A 26,346-nucleotide genomic window follows, 5' to 3' on the forward strand; every position below is an offset into this window, starting at 1 on the left:
GCTCTCTCTCTCTCTCTCTCTCTCTCTCTCTCTCTCTCTCTCTCTCTCTCTCTCTAACGGAAGTGGTATTGCTTCGTTGTATTGTAGTTTCTCTGCCAGTACTAAATTTGCCTCATTTGCGAACTAAGGTAATATTTAAAGTTTTGTTTAAATATTCCCTCGCGATAACTGTCGAGTTTATCAGTTAAATATTTTTTTTGCTTTACTAAATTTTCATAATTTGTTACTTGTTTACCCTGTAATGCCATATTTCTGATGTTATTTTGTTATGTTTACAAAGGTTTCCTTTCGCCATTGGACAGTGGTGTTGGCTGTTCCAACGGCCAGTTTTTGTGACAGTACTACTTTACCTTCATGCGATAAATCTCTCTCTTGTATTGGGGATGTATTATAATTACTCCACCTTTTTCAATTCTACAACAAGCGAGTCAATTTCCTTTTATTTAATATTCACAATTTATATTTGTCATTGGGGCAGGCCTTTCATTAATTGATTCTGCTCTGTTGTCTCTAAGACCTCAAAATGTCTTTACATTTGCATCAGATTGCAAAGTTTCAACAACCCTTGGACTTTTAATAACATGGGAGTATTTTCTTCTATTAATATGGGAACATTAACCTTTTTCTTAATAATAAGGGAGCATTAACCTTTTAAAAATATGGGAGCATTAACCTTATTTTAACAATGTGGGAGAATTAACTTATCTTAATAATAAGGGAGCATTAACCTTTTAATAATATGGGAGCATTAACCTTATCTTAATAATAAGGGAGCCTTAACCTTATCTTAATAATATGGGAGCACTGACTTTATCTTAATAATATGGGAGCATTAACTTTACTTTAATATGGGAGCCTTAACCTTATTTTAATATGGGAGCATAAATCTTATTTTAATAATATAGGAGCATTAACCTTACGCACAGCCTCGTAATTTATGCAGGTTTGTTTTTTTCACATAGCTGTCAGCCACGATTCACAAAAGTGTAGATATATTTGCTGATATTTCGTCATTTATTTTCCCACCTTTAATCGTGTTACATACTCAACCTTGCCAACCGATTTCCCATTACCTCGATGAGAAGAAAAAAAAAAAGATAGAAACTCCAGGGAATTGTGGAACAAAAAGTAAAGCAACCGAGGTCTCTCTCTCTCTCTCTCTCTCTCTCTCTCTCTCTCTCTCTCTTTTCAATTTATGGCCAAATCGATGGCGATGCTTTATTCTCTTTCCCCCTCAAACTCTCAAGTTACTGGCGTCTAAGGGTGGTTTTCCTCTGGGCAGTCTAATAATATCATCTTCCGGAGATACGAACGTTCATCCATATGTTGTCTTAGACATACATACACAGCATCTGAGATATATATATATATATATATATATATATATATATATATATATATATATATATATATATATATATATATATATATATATATATATATATATATATAAATATATATATATATATATATATACTATATATATATATATATATACACATACATATATACTGTATATATACTTACACTTATATATACACTTGCATTTGAGTACATTAAAAGTAAATACTTTTCTATATATACATGACCTTCAGTGTTTGTTGTAATTTAGGGAAAAGAAGAACTGGGAGTCAAGTAATGAATCTAATCATTATCGTCGTTCTAATCATGCAAAATAATCCTAAGATATTTCTTGCACTCACTCCACTGGATTTCGTGTTTCAATGCGGCCATCTCCCTCTTTTACATTAGACCTCAACATTTTGAAGAAAATGATTTAAAGAGATATGGCGGAAAAATGATGAAATGCAATATGAAAGCATCCCTATTAACTTTGATGGAGGAGAGATTTATCACTGCAGAAACGTCAATGTTAGGAATCTAACAGTACTATTTTTGTTCTGCCTGCCTCTCGTTTAACATGGGTAACAAATTTAAAAAATTGTAAATGATTAGTTTTCAATATCCAAAGGTGTAACTGCTATTAGTGATTGGCTTATCTCTAGTATGATTTACCAATTTAATCTTTGGTGACTTGGAATATGATTCTTATCTTGCGTCAAATGCTAGGTACACTAGAATGACGACTCCAAGCACAAGTTAATTAAAGATTGGATGAAACAGAATAAAACCAGTCGCCCATCTGAGCGATACAGAACTAAATCCACAAGCAAGGGAGGAACAGAAAGAAAATTAGGTTAAGTGATAGAGAAGAATAAAAATAACAGGCCTTTTTTTATTTATTCTCGTAGGGTTAGTCCTTTGGCACTTAAAAAAAAAAAACTCGTTGATTGATTTCAAGTTCACCAAAGCCTTAATGGGACAGAATAAAACCAGTCGCCCATCGGAGTGAGATAGATATAAATACATAAGCAAGGGAGATATAGAAAGAAAATTAGGCCTTTTTTTATTAATTCACGTAAGAGTAAGGACTCTGGCACTAGACAAAAAAAAAAACGCATTGATTTTAAGTTCACCAAAGCCTTAATGGGACGGAATAAAACCAACCGCCCATCTGAGTGAGACATATAAATCCATAAGCAAGGGAGAAGAAGAAAAAAAAGCAGGCCTTTTTTTTATTTATTCACGTAAGGCTAAGGTCTTTGGAACTCAAAAAAAAAAAAAAAAAAAAAAAAGAAACTCGTTGATTGATATTCTGCAGAAACAGAGGCCCTTAGAGACTTCAGCGCTTTTTCCGTCGCATTTTAGCCTGATTGCCCAGGTGCGCTATCTTGGAGAGCACCGCCCATGAAAATTCCGTTGATGATGGCGGTTCTAGGGAGAAGAAATGTGCAGTACAATAGGAGATAGTGAGCGGTAGCAGTTGAGGAAAGGGGAAGCAGTGTTAATGATATTACTAATGAAAAGTAATGGCATTAGTGCCTTGTTATTATTATTATTATTATTATTATTATTATTATTATTATTATTATTATTATTATTATTATTACTTGAAAGCCAGGACTATCCATTAAGCAACAAATAATATTATTATATTATTATTATTATTATTATTATTATTATTATTATTATTACTTGAAAGCCATGACTATCCATTAAGCAACAAATAATAATAATAATAATAATAATAATAATAATAATAATAATAATAATAATAATAATTTTTTTATTAATAATGAAAAAAAACTAAATCAAAATTTCTCCCCGAAGACGTGACTTTCAATAACCGGGAAGCAAATACCAGAAGGAAATCACGGGAAAATAACGTTCGCCCCGAAAATACCCGGCGCAATAACGTCTTCCATATGACTGCCCGAACTCAATCGACAGCACTGTGTGCTTACAATAAATACCAATTTCCTCCAGATAATTGGCACCTGGCAGTTCTCTCTCAACCCGGCGAGTTTCTCAGCAATATTCTATATTATATATATTTGTATCTAGTATATATATATTATATATATATATATATATATATATATATATATATATATATATATATATATATATATATATATATATATATATATATATATATATATCTGAGCATATCCAGGAGGTATTTGAAAAATAACAAACTTCCTGTACTCCATGTATCCTTAAACAAATAATAATAATAATAATAATAATAATAATAATAATAATAATAATAATAATAATATTAATAATAATAAAAATATCATGGCTTCTTCAGTCTTTAATTAATATCAAAAAGCTACGTATAGCTACTCCAATACCACACTGCAGAAATATTATCATCATCATCATCATCTTAAACTTTCCTCTGTCGAACCTTTAATTTTCTCTCAGTTATAAACAAAACAAAACATCCGGGGAAGCGTGAGGCGAATCCCATCATATCTGCAAGTGAGCGAAATTCCATCCCAGTCGCCATATAAAAGCCCGTAGCTGCGGAATGGGAGAAATATCTCGAAGCGGACAAGTGAATTGTTCAAGGGCGGTTCGAGTGGAACTCCATCTTCACCCCAAAACTGACTGAGCCAGATGGAAGAAGGGTCCATTCAATCCCCCCCCCACCCCACCCCACCCCCTGCGATTGTAGTAAACTCGACTCGGCTTGTAGGAGGGAAATAGGCTCCGATAACAGCGATGCGAGGAAAACTGACAAAGGACCTGAGAGAGAGAGAGAGAGAGAGAGAGAGAGAGAGAGAGGCAAAGGCAAAGTCAGGTCGCTGCTGCAGGGGAGGGACGCTACAAAGGTTGGCAGTAAGAGGGAGGGCGTGTGGGCGTGTATGTGTTTTTTTTTTTTTTTTACAGCAAGGGAAGGGAGATATATACTAGGGGGAAATGTAGCACAACTTTACACAGGTCAATGATGCATGCGGCAGTGTAAAGGGTTCTCATTAAAGGTATTCCTTTAGCCGTCATTCTTTTGAATGAGGACAATTAAACCTGCTGGGTATATCTATGGTAAGTAGTGATTATTAAAACAGAACTTATTTTATATATAATCGTAAACAAACTTTGAGATGATTCGAAAACCCATCTGTGATTACAGCAGTAATTTTATTATGTAATTTTACATTTTAAATCAATAACTAATTCTATTATATAATAATAATAGCTATATTAAAGTCAAAAGAGAAGACGTATATTCCTGGATGAAAAGCTAAGTTAAACTGGAGGAGAGGGGTAGCTATTGATTGATTGATTTATTGGTCATTTTGCTAACAATAAACAACGTGATTAAAATGGCATTACCGAAAATATAAAAATAAACGTCATTTGTGAAATATATTTGCTTTAAATATGGTTCTTTTATCGCAAAAGTGAAAAAAATATAAAGTTAAAAAATAAATTTTAATTTTACCAAATCCCAAATTTTTATCATTGTCTTCTTTAACGCAAAGAGAAAAATATGCTGGCTTTACAATCACTCAATTACGATTTCGTTATTAATTTTGAAAATGTTGTTTGTATATCGTAGCGCAAATTTGCCTCTGAATTTCTCTCTCTGATAACACAAACACAAAAATATGCTGGCTAAACAATCACAGTGTATCCCTCCTCCACTTTCTCTCTATTAAGTTGATTGAAAAATGTTGTTTGTATATCTCTCTGACACACATACACACAAACACCCCTCTCTCTCTCTCTCTCTCTCTCTCTCTCTCTGACACTCTCTCTCTCTCTCTGTCTGTCTGTCTCTCACTGACACACACACAATTTTCTCTCTCTCTCTCTCTCTCTCTGACACTCAGTTTTTCTCTCTCTCTCTCTCTCTCTCTCTCTGACACAGTCAGTCTCTCTCTCTCTCTCTCTCTCTCTCTCTCTCTGACACAGTGTCTCTACACACACACACAATTTTCTCTCTCTCTCTCTCTCTCTCTCTCTCTCTCTCTCTCTCTCTCTCTCTCTGACACTCAGTTTCTCTCTCTCTCTCTGTCTCTGTCTCTCTCTGACACAGTGTCTCTCTCTCTCTCTCTCTCTCTCTCTCTCACACACACACACACACAATTTCTCTCTCTCTCTCTCTCTCTCTCTGACACTCAGTTTCTCTCTCTCTCTCTCTCTCTGTCTCTCTCTGACACAGTGTCTCTCTCTCTCTCTCTCTCTCTCTCTCTCTCTCTCTCTCTCTCTGACACTCAGTTTCTCTCTCTCTCTCTCTCTCTCTCTCTCTCTCTCTCTCTCTCTCTCTCTCTCTCTCTCTCAGATTCTCCTAGGTATGCATATCCCCAAACCACCAAGCAATGCATTCATACTTCAGCATCGACCAAATGAAGAGGACTCTATGTACTTTGCCCTAACGACAAATTAAATTAAAACGACAAATTAAATAAAATATGACAAATTAAATAAAAAAAAATGACAGACAATAAAACGGACAAACAAACACGAAAGCAACTGGCCGTTTGTTCCATGCGAGAACTCACATTCCTCCTCTTGAAAACAAGCAGAATGAATTGTTTGTCAGAGAGGTTCGCTTCACTGTCAATCGTGTCACTGTGATTCATGTCGGTGGAAACGACACTGCTCGTATTCGTGACACAGATCCTTGACGCTGATTCGTGTCATTGCGTTGCATAACGCTGTGATTCTTGTCACTCCGTTCATGATGCCGTGAATCGTGCCGCTGATTTGCAGAAATGATTCTGATTCGTAATGTGATTCATGCAACGGTGAAATAGACGACTGCGATTCATGAATCAGTGCTTTGAGTAGCTGTTATTGTGACTCGTAAATGACAAGTACCTTCATGATTCACGGAAATAATATGCATTATTTTAATCCTTAACTTTAGTGATTGTATGTGTCATAACGATTCAATGATACTGTGAATACACACACACACATATATTTAAATTACATAATTATTTCTGTATTAAAAGAAATAATGAATTCAAATAACAGAATCAGCCAAAATACGTTGTTAATTACTAGCGAGTGAAATTGACCGAAGGCATTACTGCATGCAATAAAAAAAATTAAATGCACTCGCTATTCATTTTCCATACATTGCCATTCATGGACTAATGAGAATCCAGGGACCATTTTTGGCCAACTAATAAACAGCGTAATTATGTTTTCTTCCATAATTCATACCAAATATAAATTTTAATCAACAGTTTTAACTAATAAACACACTGGCTCTTTCATCATAAAAACTGACATCAAAAGTTAGATGCAGCTTTCTGTAAATTTTCATAATTATTTTTTGCATGTCTGAAAAAGCAGATGACTGGTTAAGCAAATTGACTCAGCACAAATTTATCAGTTTCCTCTGTCACAATACATTACTCTCCAACGATTTATCAATTCACTCAGAAATGTACATTGTCATAATCAAAGTTTAAAAATCTGCAAAAGTTAACTTCATTAAACAATTAAACTCCCATGCCTTTCAATGCGTGAACAATTAACATTCTGTCAACTTTACAAAAAGCATGACTGAAAAAAAAACTAGTATTTACTGACACTGCACAATTTGATCAAGTCGCCGAGCAGTTTGTCTGACCATTCGCGTCTCCCACAATGTTGAATGTGGAATTATCGTAGAATTCTATGAGAGAGAGAGAGAGAGAGAGAGAGAGAGAGAGAGAGAGAGAGAGAGAGAGAGAGAGAGAGAGAGAGAGAGAGAGAGAAAACGAAGTACAGCATAAAGAGGAAGGACTCATTTGCGATCTTTGACCAACTCTTAACAAGAATAGTACAATAAATAGAAAATATACTTCCACCCGTAGTTATTCAAAGTGACTAAATGAACTCGTACATTTGAATGAAAGTCTTTGCTCACCATAGAGTACAACATACAACTTGGCACTTATACCTAGAATAGTACCTAGCTATGAGGCACTTAAACTGCTCAAAATCTCTTCATCTTTCATAACAGATGGTTTCCATGGTAACCAAGAGTCAACTTTGGGATTTCTCCCGTACGTTTATCTTCTATATAAGGTTACCTCATGAGTATAACTGCCAAGTTTCTTCCAATTCTGTTCACGGGTGTTAACATAACTTCTGCACAACATTGTTGGCACACTGTCTAGATATGCATTAATTTGTTAATATATATTTTTTAGTTAGTGATCTCTTCTTTTTGTATTTCCCATTATTATCTGTTACTTTTTCTAATGAACACCATATTCTTTGGAAGCTTGAATTTCAAGTCAGAGGACCTTGTGGGCTTGTTCCATATGAATAGGGTTCACCTTCTGAATAATAATAATAATAATAATAATAATAATAATAATAATAATAATAATAATAATAATAATAATAATAATAATAATAATAATAATAATAATAATATTATTATTATTATTATTATTATTATTATTATTATTATTATTATTATTATTATTATTATAAGTCAAGTAAAGTCTGAATTGAGCTGAGCGAAGGGGGACATCGACCAATAAGTATGGGAGGAAAAGAAAAACCTGAAGCACAGCAGATAAGAAAAATAAAGGACAGAATGATCGATTTTTAGAAGTTCAAGGTACTCAGAGTATGCGCGGTCATCGTGAGTAAAACAAGAGAAACTTAGTCTTAGTAACTAAGAGAAAAGGCGAATCTGTAGTCTTTGTGGCTACGAAAACCGATTGAGTTTTTATCGTAGAAATGACAAGATTGAATAAAAATGAATAAGAATGAATAAAAAAAGTATATTTTAATGTAAACACCAACGAGATGAGAAGCAAATCGGAACGAGAAAAGGAAGTGATTATTTTAATTTTACGAACATCGATACGAAATTGTTATGAGTTTTTACAGATTCAAAGGTGTCCAATTACCTACTACTTATTTACTTACTGATTCGGGTTCATAAGTCTACGTTTTCCAATATAAAGTACAAGAAAAATGGAGTCCTTTTACTTCTGTCAGAGAGAGAGAGAGAGAGAGAGAGAGAGAGAGAGAGAGAGAGAGAGAGAGAGAGAGAGAGAGCTATTTTTAAGAAATCTCGAATGCAACCCGAGGAGAGCTTTGTCCTTAACCTTTCGTCCATGACAGGCCTTTTGTCTGAACGGTTACGCAAGCACGTGTCCTTAGTTCGGCCGAGATAAAAGAGGAATCATCTAAAGATCATGGATTCGAACAGACAGGACATTCAGAGCCTTAGTAGGCGAGGGATTACGAGGTTCATTTTCGTAATACAATGTCTATTCATAAAAAAAAAGGATTCTATCTTTACACGTATGAAAAGAGCAGCAAAAAAAAAAAAAGCAAATTAAGATGTCGTTTCATGGTACACTTATCTCTCTCTGAAAGCAAAGCTATACATAGCCAAGATTTCATGGCAACTTAAGCCACTCAGTGACAGGAACAAAGCATCAATCGTTACAGAAGCTTTTCTCCTATTTGAAATTATCGACAAAAGACTTTGCAAATCGTTTAACATCCCCTGAAGGTCAGACGCGTATCTATATCGGTCTTTTTGTTAAAAGTAACGTGACAGATAAATCACTGTACAAGTTTTTCTCATATCTTACATTATTGCCGGTAAAATACTTTGCGAATGTCTCATCAAAATTTACTAACAAAACGTTTAGCACCACCGAAGGTTAGATACGTATCTATATCGTGTCATTTATGTTAAAAATAACATGACAAATAAATCACTGTACAGGTTTTTCTCATATCTTAAATTATTGCCGATAAAATACTTAGTAAATGGTTCGTCAAAAGGAATCAACAAAACGTCTGGCATCTCCTGAATGTTGGAAAGGTAATTAATATCTCCGGAAATGTTGGAAAGGTAATTAATGTCTCCTGAATGTTGGAAAGGTAATTAATATCTCCGGAAATGTTGGAAAGGTAATTAATGTCTCCTGAATGTTGGAAAGGTAACTAATATCTGAATGTTGGAAAGGTAATTAATAGCTCCTGAGTGCTGGAAAGGTAATTAATATCTCCTGAATGTTGGAAAGGTAATTAATATCTCCTGAGTGCTCGAAAGGTAATTAATATCTCCTGAGTGCTCGAAAGGTAATTAATATCTCCTGAATGTTGGAAAGGTAATTAATATCTCCTGAATGTTGGAAAGGTAATCAATAACGTTATGATAAGGACTTAAAATGTTCTCAATCACCTGTCGCCTAAGGACTTCAATGACGTCACTCAGCCTTATAACACATCTGGATGGGAGCTTGTAATTCCCTGAACAGAACCATTCAAGATATTCAACTGCGTACGTGACTCAATTCTCAGTTTCACGTCACTTTTTTCCTCTCTCCCTCCCTATTACATTTACATTTTCTATTTTACATTTACATTTTCTATTTTATATCACTTTTCCCTTGTATTGTCACCTATTTTTTCACGTGCTTTCATTCCGGTTCTGTCTCGCTAACATTTTCTCTCGCGTCCCCTTTTTCTCGTGTATTTTTTCACGTTTCTCGCCAGCTATTTTATATTTCCATTACACACTCTCTCTCCCTCTCTATCTTTTTCTCATTTGGAATTGTTACATCAAAGAGTTCCGACAGAATGAACAGCAACTATTTGGGTCGCCTTCAGATCCTACTTGTTAGTACTACAAAATCCACAGTTTCATCGTCAGCATATTGCAATGTCTCTCTGTATGTCTGTACGTTTTCTTGATAACTGTGCAGTTATACATACAGTATAAAACTAAGAGCATACCTTCATGAATAAAACATACCTTAAAATTCCCTGAAGAAGGAAAATCCCAAAGACATATGAACTGTGACAATTTATGAACATCAGAGGTCGTAACTGAATCATTAGGCATTATAAAATACATGTTCATAAACTATATAATGAATGTCAACTAATGGAATATAGAATATAGAACTTTGGCCAAAGGTTAAGCGCTGGGACCTAATGAGGTCATTCAGAGCTGAAAGGGAAACTGACAGTAAAAGGTTTGAAGCAATTGTTAGGAGAGGGTGGAAAGTAAGATGGAAGAAAGAGAATATGAAAGGAGGTGCAGAAATGGGAATGATAGGGGTTACAGCTGGGGGCCAGAGGGACGCTGCAAAGAACCTAAATAATGCCTACAGTGCACTGCATGAGGTGCACTGACGGCACTACTCCCCTACGGCGGAATGTCAACTAAGAAAATGAATTTAATAACCAAAGTATTAAGCAGTTTTTTCACTGCTGTCTAATTACGGTACCTTTCAGTATTTTGTTCAAAACAGACAGTTAAATAGTTAAGAAAAATGGCGCACAGAAACAAATACACTTTTTAATCGTTCAGAATTTTCACAACAAAAACGACTGAAGTTGACAAGACACTACAAAAGCACAAAACCCCTGAACCAGGCCTCCCTATAATAGTAACAGCTTAGTCATTTACATGGTACAAACTTACATAATTTTATATGTAACATTTGGCAAATAGCAAGATATTCAGGAAGAAATAACACCCTCGACGAAGGGAAAATTTCTCACTGCCTTAGTGCCACATCCTTTGCTGCTAAGGGAGGGCTTAGAAGGCAGATAAATAATAAAGATTCCTTTACTTATAATGATATCGATTTTCCCATAGGCCTACATATAATGGAATTCCCAGACCACCTGACTGTTCGAACTGACAGGCTGTTCCTATCAGCATAAAATAATTCAGGTTAAGTGACTATCTCTCTCATACTCCCCCTCAGCCCCCGTGAGGGGATTACTACCGTCAGAGCTGCACCTCACGCGGTGCACTGTAGGCATTACTTAAGGTTATTTGGTGCGTCCCTTCGGCCCGTAGCTGCAACCCCTTTCATTCCTCTTGACTGCACCTCCGTTCACATTATCTTTCTTCCTTCTTACTTTCCTCAACCCTCTCTAACAATTGCTCCATAGTGCAACTGCGAGCCCTTTACTCTCAGTTTCCCTTTCGGTGCCGAATGACCTCTTAGGTCCCTGCCCTTGGCATTTAGCTAAATTTTATATTCCCCCCTCCCTCCTTCTCCCTCACTGCTTCCGTTTTCACAGACTCCTAAAACCTTTTTGTCACTCAGAGGATGAGTAATGCATAGCTTCCTTGAAGGAGGTACCCCATCTACTTCATCCTCCCATCCTTTATTCACCTACGGCCTTAGGTTGGATAAAGGCTATGGGTCAGTTTAAAAAAAAAATGGCTTCACTACAACTCACCTGTACTTCAGGTTAATTGACTGGTTGACTGACTGGCTTTAAGGTTAGATAAACCTGGCGCAACTGTACAGTGACAAGACAACGACAGTTAAAAATTCAAGGATTTAAAGAATGCTGACCACTAGAGTCTAGCTCCCCACAGGGGGGTAGAGCCGTAAGTGAACCTCAAGTGGTGCACTGTAGGCATTACTTAAGGTTATTTACAATGTGCCTTCGGCCCCTAGCTGCAACTCCTTCCGTTCCTTTTACTGTACCTCCTTTCATATTCTCTTTCTTCCATCTTACTCTCCACCTTCTTCTAACAATTGATTCACAGTGCAACTGCGAGGTTATCCTCCTGTTACACCTTTAAACCTTTTACTGTCAATTTCCATTTCAGCGGTGAATGACCTCATAGGTCTCAATGCTTGGCCTCTGGCCTACATTCTATATTCAATTCAGTTCAGTTCAAACTAGAGTCAAGCTGTGATAGGAGGCATTAATAAGTGGCATTAAGTATTAACGTGCGACATGAACCACAGCCCAATCACGTACAAAATATAATTACCATCAAAGTTGAAAGAAAATAAAAAAAAAAATACGAAAACAAATGCGAATTTCATGAAACGAGTATCGTACTCTATCTTTCATTACACAAAATGGAAAAATATATACATATATGTGTATATGTATAATATATATTTATATACATAATATATATTTTATATATATATATGTATATATATAGACAGCATATATATATAAATATAAGTGAAATCGAAACCAACTACAGTTTAAATCACTCATTACCATTAGATCAGTAAAATGAGTCATGAATTCCTTTTATATCTTTGCCTTTTGGCTGTTCGCAAACCATTATCCCATCTCAGTTTTGAGGTGATCACTTGCTTTGGGTAATTAAACCAAAATACATTTCATCTCAGACAAAAATACCTCATTATCGCGTAAAATACTTGCTCCCACAACTATAAAGAACAGAGAATACTCCTCTACTATAACCTTAAATACCAATTTTCTTTGTATAAAGAGCAATCAACAAGTAATAGATGCGCCGAAGTTTCTTCGGCGCAATCGATTTTTCTGTACAGCGTATAATGCTGTGTGAAACTCTCAGCCACGGCTCATGAAACTCTCAGCCGCGGCCCATGAAACTTTCAGCCACGGCCCGGTGGTGGCCTGAATTGTTGGCACTTATAGCGGTGCCATACGCACGATCATGGAGCTAACTTTAACCTTAAATAAAATAAAAACTACTGAGGCTAGAGGGCTGCAATTTGGTATATCTGATAACTGGAGGGTGGATGATCAACATACCAATTTGCAGCCCTCCAACCTCGGTAGTTTTTAAGATCTGAGGGCGGACAGAAAAAGTGTGGACGGACACACAAAAAGCCATCCCAATAGTTTTCTTTTACAGAAAACTAAAACGTGAAACATCTAACGCTTACGAATGTGAAACATGATAGAATATTTTAGAAAATCAAAATTAAACAACAGTCCACTCACGAGTTATTGATTGCAGGACGGAGAACCGTGTCATAATCTTCTCTAGTACCGAGAACACAATATCGTAAGGTATCGAAACAATCCGACCATACGCAATCCGCCCCTTCTGTCAGTGAGTTCTCTCACAAGTCGCAATACCTGGCAAAACACCCAAAGTGCAGGAGAAGCAACAGCGTAATCATCTTTGTACTCTAAAAATCTAGAACAGACTGTAAAGGGTAAAGGGGTATAAAACGCCCTTAAACACACATTCGTCAAGGGGCAGCTAACTGGAATTTACGTGAGAATTTTATGTACTAAGCTTCCTGGTTAGTGCGAAAAACGTCTTTCTAGCTCCAAGAGTTTTCATCATGCAAGATTCTTATCCTAGATATATACAAACAAATCTACACGCACATGCGCGAGCACACACACACACACATTATATATATATATATATATATATATATATATATATATATATATATATATACATATACACATATAAAACACCCAGTTATAGAAAACACGTGGCGCTTAAAAACTCAATCCCTTGTAAACAAAAATAATTAAAATATGCGTAAACGAAAAATTCCCAAAGTCTGTAACAAACATCACCAGAGTTCCTTCAAAAAAAAAAAAAAAAAAAGAACCTACATAACCCTGTACACACAATATAAGTCAGTCGTAAAAGCCTTTAGCATGAGAGTACCAAAGTAAAAAATGACTCTGAAGGAAAGAAAACTCTGCCTCAAAGAGCAGAGCATTGTGTGAATGATATAAACGAAGCAGTTTTGACAGAAATAGGAATAACAGAACACTGGGAATATTTAATAGTTCTAAGCAACATCGATATGAATCAGGCAACGCTAAATATAACCGTCAAGATCTTGATACAAATTTGGTACAATTAAAAGCTTAAAACATTCAAGTCTTGAAAATAAGTAAATTCTACTCACTCTCTCTCTCTCTCGAGAGAGACAGGCATTTTCCTCTCTGAATACAACAGGAATACAAATAAGGAAAGAAGAGGAAAACGAATGGAATGGAATAAGAAGGCCAAGCAGAGAGGAAAACGAATGCCAGGAAAAAGAGGAATGATACTCACCAAAAGATGAGAAATTTAAGCAATCAAGATTTTCATTTATTTCTTCTTTCTTTGTAAAACCAAAAGGTGGACCGAAATTATAGCGAAGGTAACCTCTAAATATGTGAGAACGAAGGAAAATATGTGGGGGGCATGAGACCGCATGGGGATTGGGGTTGGGGGGAAGAGGGAAGGAGTAAAAAATTAATGAGTGTGTGGAGGTAGTTACTTGAATAGAAAAGCTAATGGAAAATAAAGAACGCTGAGAGAGAGAGAGAGAGAGAGAGAGAGAGAGAGAGAGAGAGAGAGAGAGAGAGAGAGAGAACAGATGGTTTATGCAGGAAAATGATGAATTATTTTTGTTTTGAAAATGGAAAGGAGCGGACTGGAAGAGGAGCGTCCCAGTCATGCGTGCAAAGACGAAGAGAAATGAATCCACAGAGGAAGAAAAATGACGAGAAGGAGAAGAAGAAGAAGAAGAACGGGAAGACGAGGAAGGACATAACGCCCTTTGAGTCTTCCTGGCGGACGGAGTCGCTTTCAAGGGCTCTCCTCTCCTGCCCGGCCATTTCTTTTGGCCAAGGAGCCCTGGTTACTGTGTATCCTCTTAAAGAAGTGGAAGAAAAAGACTACGTAAAGATTACTGTGATCTCAGGTCACTTTTTACTTGGGGGCTTTGTGAGATGGCCAGTCTGCTTTGAAAGTCTCCTCATCCCAGATTATTCTTCGTGTGTGTGTGTGTGTGTGTGTGTGTGTGTGTGTAAGGCATCTGCCGAGGGTCATGCATTAAAAGCAAAGGATCAAGGTGGATATCTGCAGGGTGCATTTAGATTATTGCTCATTGGTATAATGGTGGATGGCTGGTATTTGTATGCTACTCTTTGACTCTCATGAACACAGACAGATGACCATTACCGCAATTAGTATTGCTATACAGTTCGGGAGTAGGTGTTTACACACAAGCACACACACTAAAAAAAAAAGATATATATATATATATATATATATATATATATATATATATATATATATATATATATATATATATATATATATATATATATATATATATATACACACACACACATTATTGGAAGATCCCGAGTGTTATTCATTAGCGAGCTGGAACACTTACGTACGCATCATACACAACTTTGAGCTTCCTGCTGACGCAAGCGGTGAATTATGTCCTGCTTTTCAGTGGATTGCAACCATGAAGTAAAAGAGCACGAGCTAGCAAGATCATTCCTAAGAATTTGCCGAATATAGAGCATTGTTGAGCCAAATCTCCTTTATAGGAATTGAAAGGGTAAGAATTTGGGGATATGTAGAAGTGGTAAAAAGAATCAAGGATGACTGATTGGTGAAAGGATAAGGATCTCGACATTTGGCCTAAAAAGGGTGCTGGGAAGAAAGGGCCTCAATTTCCAGGAGGCTAATGTGTGCATGCCAGACAGAGGTGAGTGGCGCAATATGTACAGGTGGTTCAACTCGGCGCTGAAGCAAGTGATAATATGGAGTATGTTTTCTATACATTATGGAATCTGCATTAAATTATTAATGTGGCAATGACTATTGCTTTGTTTTTTCCTCTAAGGCCACCGCCTGCTTAGGGAAATACTTTAATACTTAATGTTGAAAATTTATTTATACTACATATATCAGGCAGTTTTGTCATTAATAAACACGAAACTTTTTTATAACAGAATTTTAGTGCGTATTAGGGAGGAAAACTACAAAAAATAACCACGGAATATAAATTCTCAATATTCATGGTGGAGATGCCTTGATTTCTATTTTCATGTACAGAACGCGAATTCAACAGAGTTGAAATTAGATTGTCTCTCTTTGACAGCCAGATGGATAGTCCCTGTCAACTCTTATTAATCACAAAAGGCAAGATTCTAATCCTAACCAGAGCAAATGCATCTATATATAAATCTTCAAGTGGAAGTTATTTCCAAGGGTAGGTGAATTCTATATTAAGGAGTTTGTGTGTATATATGTTTATGTGTGTATATATTTATATATATATATATATATATATATATATATATATATATATATATATATATATACATACATACATAAATACATTATATACAGTATACATATATATAATATACATACATACAAGCAAGATCATCAAAGGTCCGCAACTAAATGCACTGACAGGTCTATGAAATTTCTGTATAAAAAAGAATAATAATAGTGAAAAATCGTTTGTTAACAGTAACAGATGCAGAAACTTTGCGATCAGACCAACCATTGGGCATTTAAGCGTTTCTAATACAATAACGACGTGAATGGTAGACAGAACAGAATGAATGAATGGCTTAGTACATAAGGTAGAAATCCACTTTGCTGCTGACACGCTTCCGAGATAAAAGTGGCGTAAAGCTGTGAAATTTTTTTTTACTATTCTTTTGCAAATATATCACCTCTGATCTGACTGCTGTCACACGAATGCCACAGTGGCTGCAAAAGGTTTTTTCACTGTAGCCACTGTCCTTTTATGTGCAACATCATTGTTGGCCTAAAAACATGTACAAAGCAAAATATTGATAGTGTACATATATACGCATAGATAAATCTAATGTGCGCGCCAAAAAGCACCAGTAAATAAAAAAAAAGTGCGCGCGTGTGTGAACGAGTGTTAGACTAGATTGGATTATAGGGTTTGGCCCATACAGGCCAGGTACTGGTCTACACTTTCATTCACGTCTCTATAGTGAAGAATTGGGGAGAGAGAGAGAGAGAGAGAGAGAGAGAGAGAGAGAGAGAGAGAGAGAGAGAGAGAGAGAGAGAGAGAGAGAGAGAAGAAATAATTTTTTCATAAAATACTTTTATTTCGCCCATCTGAGAAATGTTGACCATGCCTAAATAAAAAAAAAAAAAGAGACTGTTAAGGTTCTTATTCATTTAAAATTTTTGTTAAAAAAATAAAATCATGGAGAAGATTATTCATGAAATAAAATAAAAACAAGAAACACGGATACAACATTGTATAAAAATTTACTGCACATCCAAAATTAAAGTTCACTTTTGCTTATACAACTAGTAATTTCTCGATGTCTGAATCTAACCTGTAATCTAATTAACAAGGTCAGTAAAGGGGCAACCAGGATATCCCAGGAAGATTAAATTTCACACTCATACCTAGCAATATGATGTCCTTACCTCTGTATTAGGTGTTTACTTCCAGGAGAACCCAGCCAGTCTAAAATATGCTTATGGCATACCTTCTCAAAATCCACTATACCTTCTCATAAACTAATTAAAACAATGGATAAACAAAATGTAGATTTGAAAAAATATATATGCAAAGGCGCCATAACTGAATTCACCTTATTCATGGACACTATTAAAACATCTAAGAGAAATAGGTGAATCTAATTACTGTCATGAATTGTTGATTGATTCCAATATTTTACCAATAAAAAAAGCTAGTTAGTAAAACTGGAAGATTTAACCAACACACATAAATAACTTAGATGAGTAGACTACTAATAAATAACGTAGGCAAGTAATCTACTAAAATTAATGCAATTTACTTCAACTGATAAATCAGAAGCAATAAAGTGAGTTCAGCTGATACATAAAAAAGCAGTAAGTATAGTAAAGCTGATAAATCAAAAAAGCAATAAGTATAGTTCAGCTGATAAATCAAAAAAGCAATAAGTATAGTTCAGCTGATAAATAAAAAAAAAAAAGCAATAAGCATGGTTCAGCTGATGAGTCAAAAGTAGTAATGTTTAGTTCGGCTCAAAAATCAAGTTCCGCTGATAGAAGCAATAATGTATAGTTTAGCTGATAAATACAAATGTAATAATGTATAGTTCAGCTGATAAATAAAAAAAGCAATAATGTATAGTTCAGCTGATAAATAAAAAAAGCAATAATGCATAGTTCAGCTGATAAATAAGAAAAGCAATAATGTATAGTTTAGCTGATACAAAGAGCAATAATGCATAGCTCAGCTGATAAATAAAAAAGCAAGAAGTTCAGTTCAGCTGATAAATAAAAAAAAGCAATAAGTATAGTTCAGCTGATAAATTAAAAACAACAATAAGTATAGTTCAGCTGATAAATAAAAAATAAGCAATGTTTAGTTCAATTAAAAAATCAAAAGCAATAACGTATAGTTCAGCTGATAAATCAGTAGCAATGACGTAATTAGTTCATCTGATAAATCAGAAACAATAACGCATAGTTCAGCTGATAAATCAAAATGTAATAACGCATAATTCGGCTGATAAATAGAAGTAATAAGTATAGTTCAGCTGATAAATCAAAATGTAATAATGTATAGTTCAGCTGATAAATCGAAATAAAAAAGCAATAACATATAGTTCAGTTGATATATCAAAAAGCAATAATGTATAGCTCAGCTAATAAATAAAAGCAGTAACGTTTAGATCAGCTGTTAAATAAAAAAGTAATAATTAATAGTTTAGCTGATAAATAAAAAAGCAATGATATATAGTTCAGCTGATAAATCAAAAAGCAATATCGTATAGTTCAGGTAATAAATCAAAGGCAATAATGTATAGTTCAGCTGATAAATCGATATATATATATATATATATATATATATATATATATATATATATATATATATATATATATATATATATATATATATATATATATATATATATATATATTATATACCTTCATTTCAAGTAAAACATAAGATGGATGAAGGTGAAGTTTACATGAAGAGAGAAGAGAGAGAGAGAGAGAGAGAGAGAGAGAGAGAGAGAGAGAGAGAGAGAGAGAGAATCCTGAGAAAATCCTGCAAAATTTACTTACATTAACCCATCAAACTGGATGAAAGGTAAAGTTATCAAAGTAATGAAAAACACAATTTCCTTCACAAGACCGTTTACTAAACGGACCGTTTCCATCTTGGAAAGAGAGCAAACTTTATAATTTAGAAGATTATAGTCATGAGATTCCAGAAAACACATTAAACACTATGAACTTGAAATTCATGCCCACAGCAATAATCTTATATTTCCAAATGGAATTCAGTGGACAGCAGAATATATGAAAAATACACACACATGTATGTATGTATGTACGTATGTGTGTGTATATATATATATATATATATATATATATATATATATATATATATATATATATATATATATATATATAAAGAAAATCCATCTGTCATTTATACGAGCTTTCTTTGTAAACTTATTTTTATATTTCGAAAGGCCTTGCAGTACTCCATTGTTTCTCTTTCCTTCGTGGATTTTATCTTCATCTACATATTTATCACATTCCATAATTTCGTGATTCAGTTAACATACATACACACAATATAATATATATATATATATATATATATATATATATATATATATATATATATATATATATATATATATATATATATATATATATATATATATATATATATATATATATATATATATATATATATATATATATACATACATACACACATTTACACTGCTTGTGTCTGATCAAATCTGTGTAGTCTTGTCATATTTCCTTTAATAAAATTTTAAAAACAACAGCCAAATGTAACGACATCAAAAGACCGAAGACTACTGCTTTCACCAGTCTTATTTGCCAAACATGTCACGTGACCTCTTCTGTGATTTCAAGCTACTATAAATTCTTACGTCAACTGAACTACGTCAGGGATAATATTTCTCCCGTTCTTCACGAGTTAATCTTAGAACTGCTTGACCTTTTTTCGGTTTCAGTTTACTCGGCTAACTGAATTCCTAGTGAACAATTGGACAGAGTGAAACAAAAAGGTTAAGAGCGAAATCTGATCGATTGATTACGATTCATGAATGTATATATACACTAATATATATATATATATATATATATATATATATATATATATATATATATATATATATATATATATATATATATTCATATGTACATATATATCCACATCTATATCTGTCTATCTATCTATCTATCTATATATATACTGAAAACATGATGCAAGATAGACAAGTGTATATGGCCACGAGTTAACTGAAACAAAGCAGTGCAAGATCTTTCGCCTTCACTCTAAGGCACCAAACCTTCGAGCAAAGTCGAAAGATCTTTCACCCAGTTGTATCAATTTCCTTGTGTGTCCATATACTGTACTTTATATATATATATATATATATATATATATATATATATATATATATATATATATATATATATATATATATATATATATATATATATATATATATTTTTTTTTTTAAATCTGTACTTCTGCACTCAGACACAACTTAAATTTAAACATTGGGTTTACTAAACTTCAGTCTACCCGTTTAATTCCTGTCAGATTCTTCTAAGCTAGTGAAGTTTATTTAAGAGACCTATACCCTACTTACGCATCAAGTTCACGGCATTTCTACTGTATAACGAAAGATAAATAGCGGCTACCTTAAATATGCTCCAAGTGATGTCAACAAGACTTAAAATGAAATTCTCCGTTCACAGGTTCTTGGAACTGGCTCACAAACGTAGCTCAAGAACAAATATGAGGCCAAAATACATCTTTATTTACCAACAAACACATCTACACATACAAAACTATAAAAATGTAAAAAAAAAAAACTGTACTTGCTGGGCTTCTAAAAAACATTTTTACTTATCAGGAAATACAACATACAGAACTATAATGTGTTTTTGTAGGGCTTCTAAAGCTAAATAAAGAACATACTTTTCATAATTATGAAAAAAGTAATTTTTGAAAAAAATACTTTTAATTATAGCAGCTTGAGTTTTAGAATAAAATCTGAAGGTACCAACGTTAGGTAGCAAGCCTTACTTGCCTAGAAGCGAATTCTCTTCTCTGATATTTATAACTAAACAGTATGTCAACCTTAAGAGCCTCATCGTCATCTCCTAGGAATAAAGGGCAAAGGTTTTCTAGCAGCAAAGGTTGCGTTATATAATACACACACATATATATATATATATGTATACATATATATATATAAATATATATATATATATATATATATATATATATACATATACACATATGCAACTATTTCTTCTCTTTTTCCCGGAACCATGAGCTAGAAAATGTAGAAAATGCAATTTTCCCATTTTTTTTCTTTTTAGCTTTTTAATGTGTCACAATTCACAATTCATAATAGTTATGTTTGAAATGCAAATAACTACGGCTGTACTAGTACACTACAAAACAAGTCATATTCACACACTTTTACTAAATTAAGCAGTTTTTAATGGTTACTGGAATCCTGTTGGGAACAAAATTTATGAGAGGACATCAATTCCGTACCTCATGATCACAAATATTCAAAATATACATAAAAATGGACTCATGAAGACTGAATATGCTAAACATGAAAAGGGGCCAAGTGGTGCAACAAAAATAATCCAAAAATGAAGTAAAAATAAAAACAAGGTAATTTTGCCTTGGGTGATGAATCAGCAAATGAGACCTGAAGGAGAGGAGAGCGTTGATCCCACATACCTTGAAAAGAGCTAACTTGGCGTCGGTCTCCTCCTTGCTGAGCGACGTTCTGGAGCCGCGACTCGAGGCGTTGGAGATGTCGCTGCGGGCATCGGCGTCGACTCCCAGGGGCAGCGAGGAGTCCTCCCCGAAGACCTCGTCGTCTGCGGGGCCGCCTGTCACGTCCCCGTCCACACTGTCCACGACGATGCTAAAGGAACCAGCACACAGGATTTCAGTGGACCGCGAACGGACGGGTCCCCGCGCTACAAGGGCAGCCGCCATATTGGTAGACTGGACACTTGGCGGGTCAGGGGGACTACACTCGTTAATTAAGGGGCACGATACCCACGGGAATGGTTGTTTGTTTGTTAAGGAAATTTTGAAGTTTGTAGGGGGGCCCTTTCTAAGCAAACAATGGTTGTGTCGTGGGTTGTGGGGTAGGTCTGGGGTGCTTCTAGGGGATTCTCTCTATCTCTTGTTGTGGGTTGTGTTTTAAGGGTAAAACTAACGAACGGGCAACACAGAGATCTTAAAAAGGTATATTCTTAGAGCTCCGATTTCCTCTCCTCTTACAAGTTCCCGAGTCTCTGTCGCAGCTAAGAGTGAACAAAATGCCTTGGAAACGTTTGTGCTTGGGACAGTGACGACCCTCAAAAGAAAGCGTAAACAGAGAGCACTTCAGACGACTGATCTGGAAGCTATGCCAACTGATAAAAATGAACTGATGACCAAATCACTTTATGAATGCTATCTCCCGGATGACGACTTGACAAGTTTCTGTTGTTTATTTTGATTAGGCTGGTTGATAAGACTGACAAAACCACGGAACTGTGTGTGTGTGGCACTCAGGAGGCACGTGTTTTGAATTTCATTCAGTTGCTCTGGAGAGAGTGTGGTGACTGATCAACAACAACAACAACAACAAAGCAATATATATATATATTCTTCTACCAGTCTTGATGTTGTTCTCCGGTGAGAAAATAAAAACTGTCTTCTTTTAAAAAGGGGGGAAAAAGAGATGATGATAACAACGTTTTGTGTGAACAGACGAAAACAGACTGAGAAGCGTTTCTCGGAGTTGGCGGAGCGGCGAGTGGAGTAGGAGGAGTGGTGGTGGCTGTGGAGTGCGTGTTGTGTGTGTGCGTGTCTGTGCGAAGAGGAGTCGCTTACACCGGGAAGGTCTGGGAGAGACTGACACCCAGGCCCAGCCGCTCTCGCAACCTGCTCTCGCTGCTGCTGCTGATAATGCTGCTCCTGCTGCCTGCTAGACTCACACCACCGACTGTCAGTTGTTAGCCGTACGCATTTTGCCCCTGGACGCTACTACCTTCATTAATTAAACGATTTCCGTCAAATTAAATCACTCGATTAACCCCAGTACAAACACTAGATGGGTAAGAGAAAAAGGGAAGGATATATTGCGCACCGGCAACCTATCAAGGAAAACGAGCAGAATGATTTTTTGAGATCTGGCGCGTATTATCGTCGGGGAGTTGGTAAGGGCGCCTCGTGATGAGAGCGCCCTGCGCAGCATTGATAAGGTGGCCCGCGGGAGGTGCGCACACCCCAGCCGTTGTTGATAGTCGCTGCTGATGTCGGCGGAGGCCTGTGTATTGTTGCACTTCTTCCAATTCATAACGAGCGTGGGCGATTCCGTTTTCAAAGTCAATATGGGTGAAGGGTGGGGTTTGGGGGTGTCAGTTGGCTTACATAAAATCATCGCAGTCATTCATGATGCAAATGTCAACATTAATATTCCACGGCCGGACATCACGCATTATTTTTCCTTCTTCGTTCTCAACCTCTAGTGCATCTAAAGCTTCATTTATGAAAAGAAGACATAATTATTATTCACATAAAAAAATGACTTGTCCCAGAATCGTCTAAGATATCTGTGACGCGATTTGTGCAGCTTGATTTTCTAATGTACTAGATTTAACTCTCTTAACACCGGGAGATGATTAAATACCCATTGACCCTCAAACCTTGCGTTATCCCTTAGCTTACGAAAACGAGAGTCACAATTACTTTGGTCGAAGGTAAAATCCTTTATATTTTATTTCTACTTATTCATTATACAGTAATTCTGTTAATTGTCCGCAATTTTTACGTTCTAGTTCACATCAGCAATTTTACTCTACGGATTTTTCCTGTAATATTTCATGACTTTTTTCCACAAGACAGCGACCTCAATAATAATAATAATAATAATAATAATAATAATAATAATAATAATAATAATAATAATAATAATAATAATAATAATAATAATAATAATAATAATAATAATAATAAACAAAAATCTTCTTTCTTCCTGATTGACAGCGCTGCTGTAGGTCAAGGCGAACTTTAAACCAAGGCTGAGCTATTTAACCTTTAAGGGGGTCGTGCTCTTATGCCATAGGTTAACTAGATGGCAAATCTTGGGTAGCTACTTTGTTACTTATTTGCTACAGATTTCTGTCGGGTTTTTGGTCATTCTATTCGTTTTACTTGTTCTACAAGAATATGTACACATGAATAATAATAATAATAATAATAATAATAATAATAATAATAATAATAATATTATTATTATTATTATTATTATTATTATTATTATTATTATTATTATTATTATTTTTACAAGACTATGTACACAAATAATAGTATGATAATACATTTTATAAGAATGTACTCACAAATAATAATAATAATAATAATAATAATAATAATAATAATAATAATAATAATAATAATAGGACTTCTGTATTATGAAAACAACCTTCTCGAAAGGCAACAAACAAATACATAAAAATACCAACAATCACGAAATTTATGCGATCGAGTTCCTTGAATGTAAAAAAAAAAAAAAACACTTTTCTCATTGCCGTTTAAATTACTATACCGAGCTTCAGCATGCGAGGCCGAGGCGGTGGTTACCTGAGCGCGCATGCGCGTGAAGACAATTTTAGCGTGGATATTTCTGTAAATCGAAATGCAATAATTCACAAATTTAATCCTAAATACGACGTGATTGATTGCTGGCGTGCGTGTGACTGGTTCTACGTAAGATTTAAAAAATAAAAATACATAATTTCAAATAAACAGTTTCATGATGTCGACTTGACTACTATTATTTCTATAATAATAGATATAACGATTTGTTTCTCATCATAAGTCTTATTTTTGGATACTATTACTGTCGAAAATGTTATGCGTCGTGTAGTTTGAAAATTAGGTCCGTGTTACATTGCAGATGTAAAAAACTATATTTAGATGATATCGCACGTGTATGTGCATAGTATAATTGTGCGCAGGTGCAATGCGTACCTTCATATATTCTAGGTGTACGGTTTCTTGAATGTCACTTAAACTAATTAAACTACATTTCATCCGACAAATGTACTACTGCTGCTGCTCCAACTACTAGTTAGTCCATGAAGGATTTAATTTTATGCAATAACAAGTAAAAAATGAGCCGAAGTTTCTTCGGAGCAATCGAGTTTTCTGTATAGCCGCTAAGCATATAATCAAGGCCACCGAAAACAAATCTATCTTTCGGTGGTCTCAGTATAATGCTGTATGAGCCGCGACCATGCAACTTTACCTACGACCCGGTGGTGGACTATCCTATATCTTTGCCAGACGCACGATTATGGCTAAATTTAACCTTAAATAAAATAAAAACTTCTGAGGCTAGAGGGCTGCAATTTGGTATGTTTGATGATTGGAGGGTGGGTGATTAAAATACCAATTTGCAGCCCTCTAGCCTCAGTAGTTTTTAAGATCTGAGGGTGGACAGAAAAAGTGCAGACAGAATAAAGTGCGGACAGACAGACCAAGCCGACACAATAGTTTTCTTTTACAGAAAACTAAAAACGGTAATAAAATGAGGATACTCTAAATATTACAGTATTACAGCATCATCCTTACATATGGGTCGAGCGTTTTTCTCCAGTTAATCCTTGTAAATTGAATGCGAATTTCCATCCATTGAATAAAACTCTATAAATATATTAGAAAAAAAGGGTCTCCTTGTTTGTTTCAACATATCGACTATGTATCATTTCAAAACGATTCGGTCGCCGATTTATCGAAAAACCTCGCAAGTCCTTTATGAAAAATACTCTGCATGTTAATTGCCATCTCTCTCTCTCTCTCTCTCTCTCTCTCTCTCTCTCTCTCTCTCTCTCTCCAGGGCGATGTAGTTTAGATCTGTTGCGATGAGTATCAGGCAAATTTTTTCTCTAGGGTCGGAAATATTTATTACACTGTTTAGCACTTGTGAATAATATTCGAATACGAATATTACAAAAAGATAATATCCCATTTCCGTTCTGATAAAACACGGGACGATAAGATTCATATCATGTTCTGAATAATTACTGATAAAACATTCACTTAAATGTACAGCAAAATACAAGTACCCATATTAAATTGTGAAAATAAGGTTTTCTAGAGATAACCATTATTTTACATCAATCTCGTTGAGAAAGTAACTTACAGAACTGCTCGCAAATTGTAAATTTTCCTTTTGAGTTGACATGAAAATTCTCCGTCGTTCAACAAAGTCTAAGATATCCGAATTTGTACACTTATAAAAGCACTTTTTAGTAAGATTCAAATCTCCAAAATTACTAAATCGAAATTCATTCGTTGTTCCCAGGGTGATACGATCAATAATTTACTCCACACACAAGTCTCTGGCGAAAGCGATTATAATCATTAATGTTTTTACAGACAGTTCGGTGGTGAGTGTTCTGTTGTATGC

At 35.0% G+C, this 26,346-nt stretch overlaps 1 protein-coding gene across 1 annotated transcript in view; it reads right to left on the minus strand.

The window, feature by feature from the left end:
* LOC136830744 (uncharacterized) overlaps positions 1 to 23,123 on the minus strand; it is a 237,823-nt gene extending 214,700 nt beyond the window's left edge. The window contains exon 1 of the mRNA XM_067090557.1: positions 21,612 to 23,123. Coding sequence (XP_066946658.1) covers positions 21,612 to 21,875 — 264 coding nt within the window. The 5' untranslated portion in view covers positions 21,876 to 23,123. The remainder of the gene's footprint in view (positions 1 to 21,611) is intronic.
* Positions 23,124 to 26,346: the final 3,223 nt, after the last annotated feature.

This window comes from Macrobrachium rosenbergii, chromosome 47 (genome assembly GCF_040412425.1).
Source record: "Macrobrachium rosenbergii isolate ZJJX-2024 chromosome 47, ASM4041242v1, whole genome shotgun sequence".
Lineage (NCBI taxonomy): Eukaryota > Metazoa > Arthropoda > Malacostraca > Decapoda > Palaemonidae > Macrobrachium > Macrobrachium rosenbergii.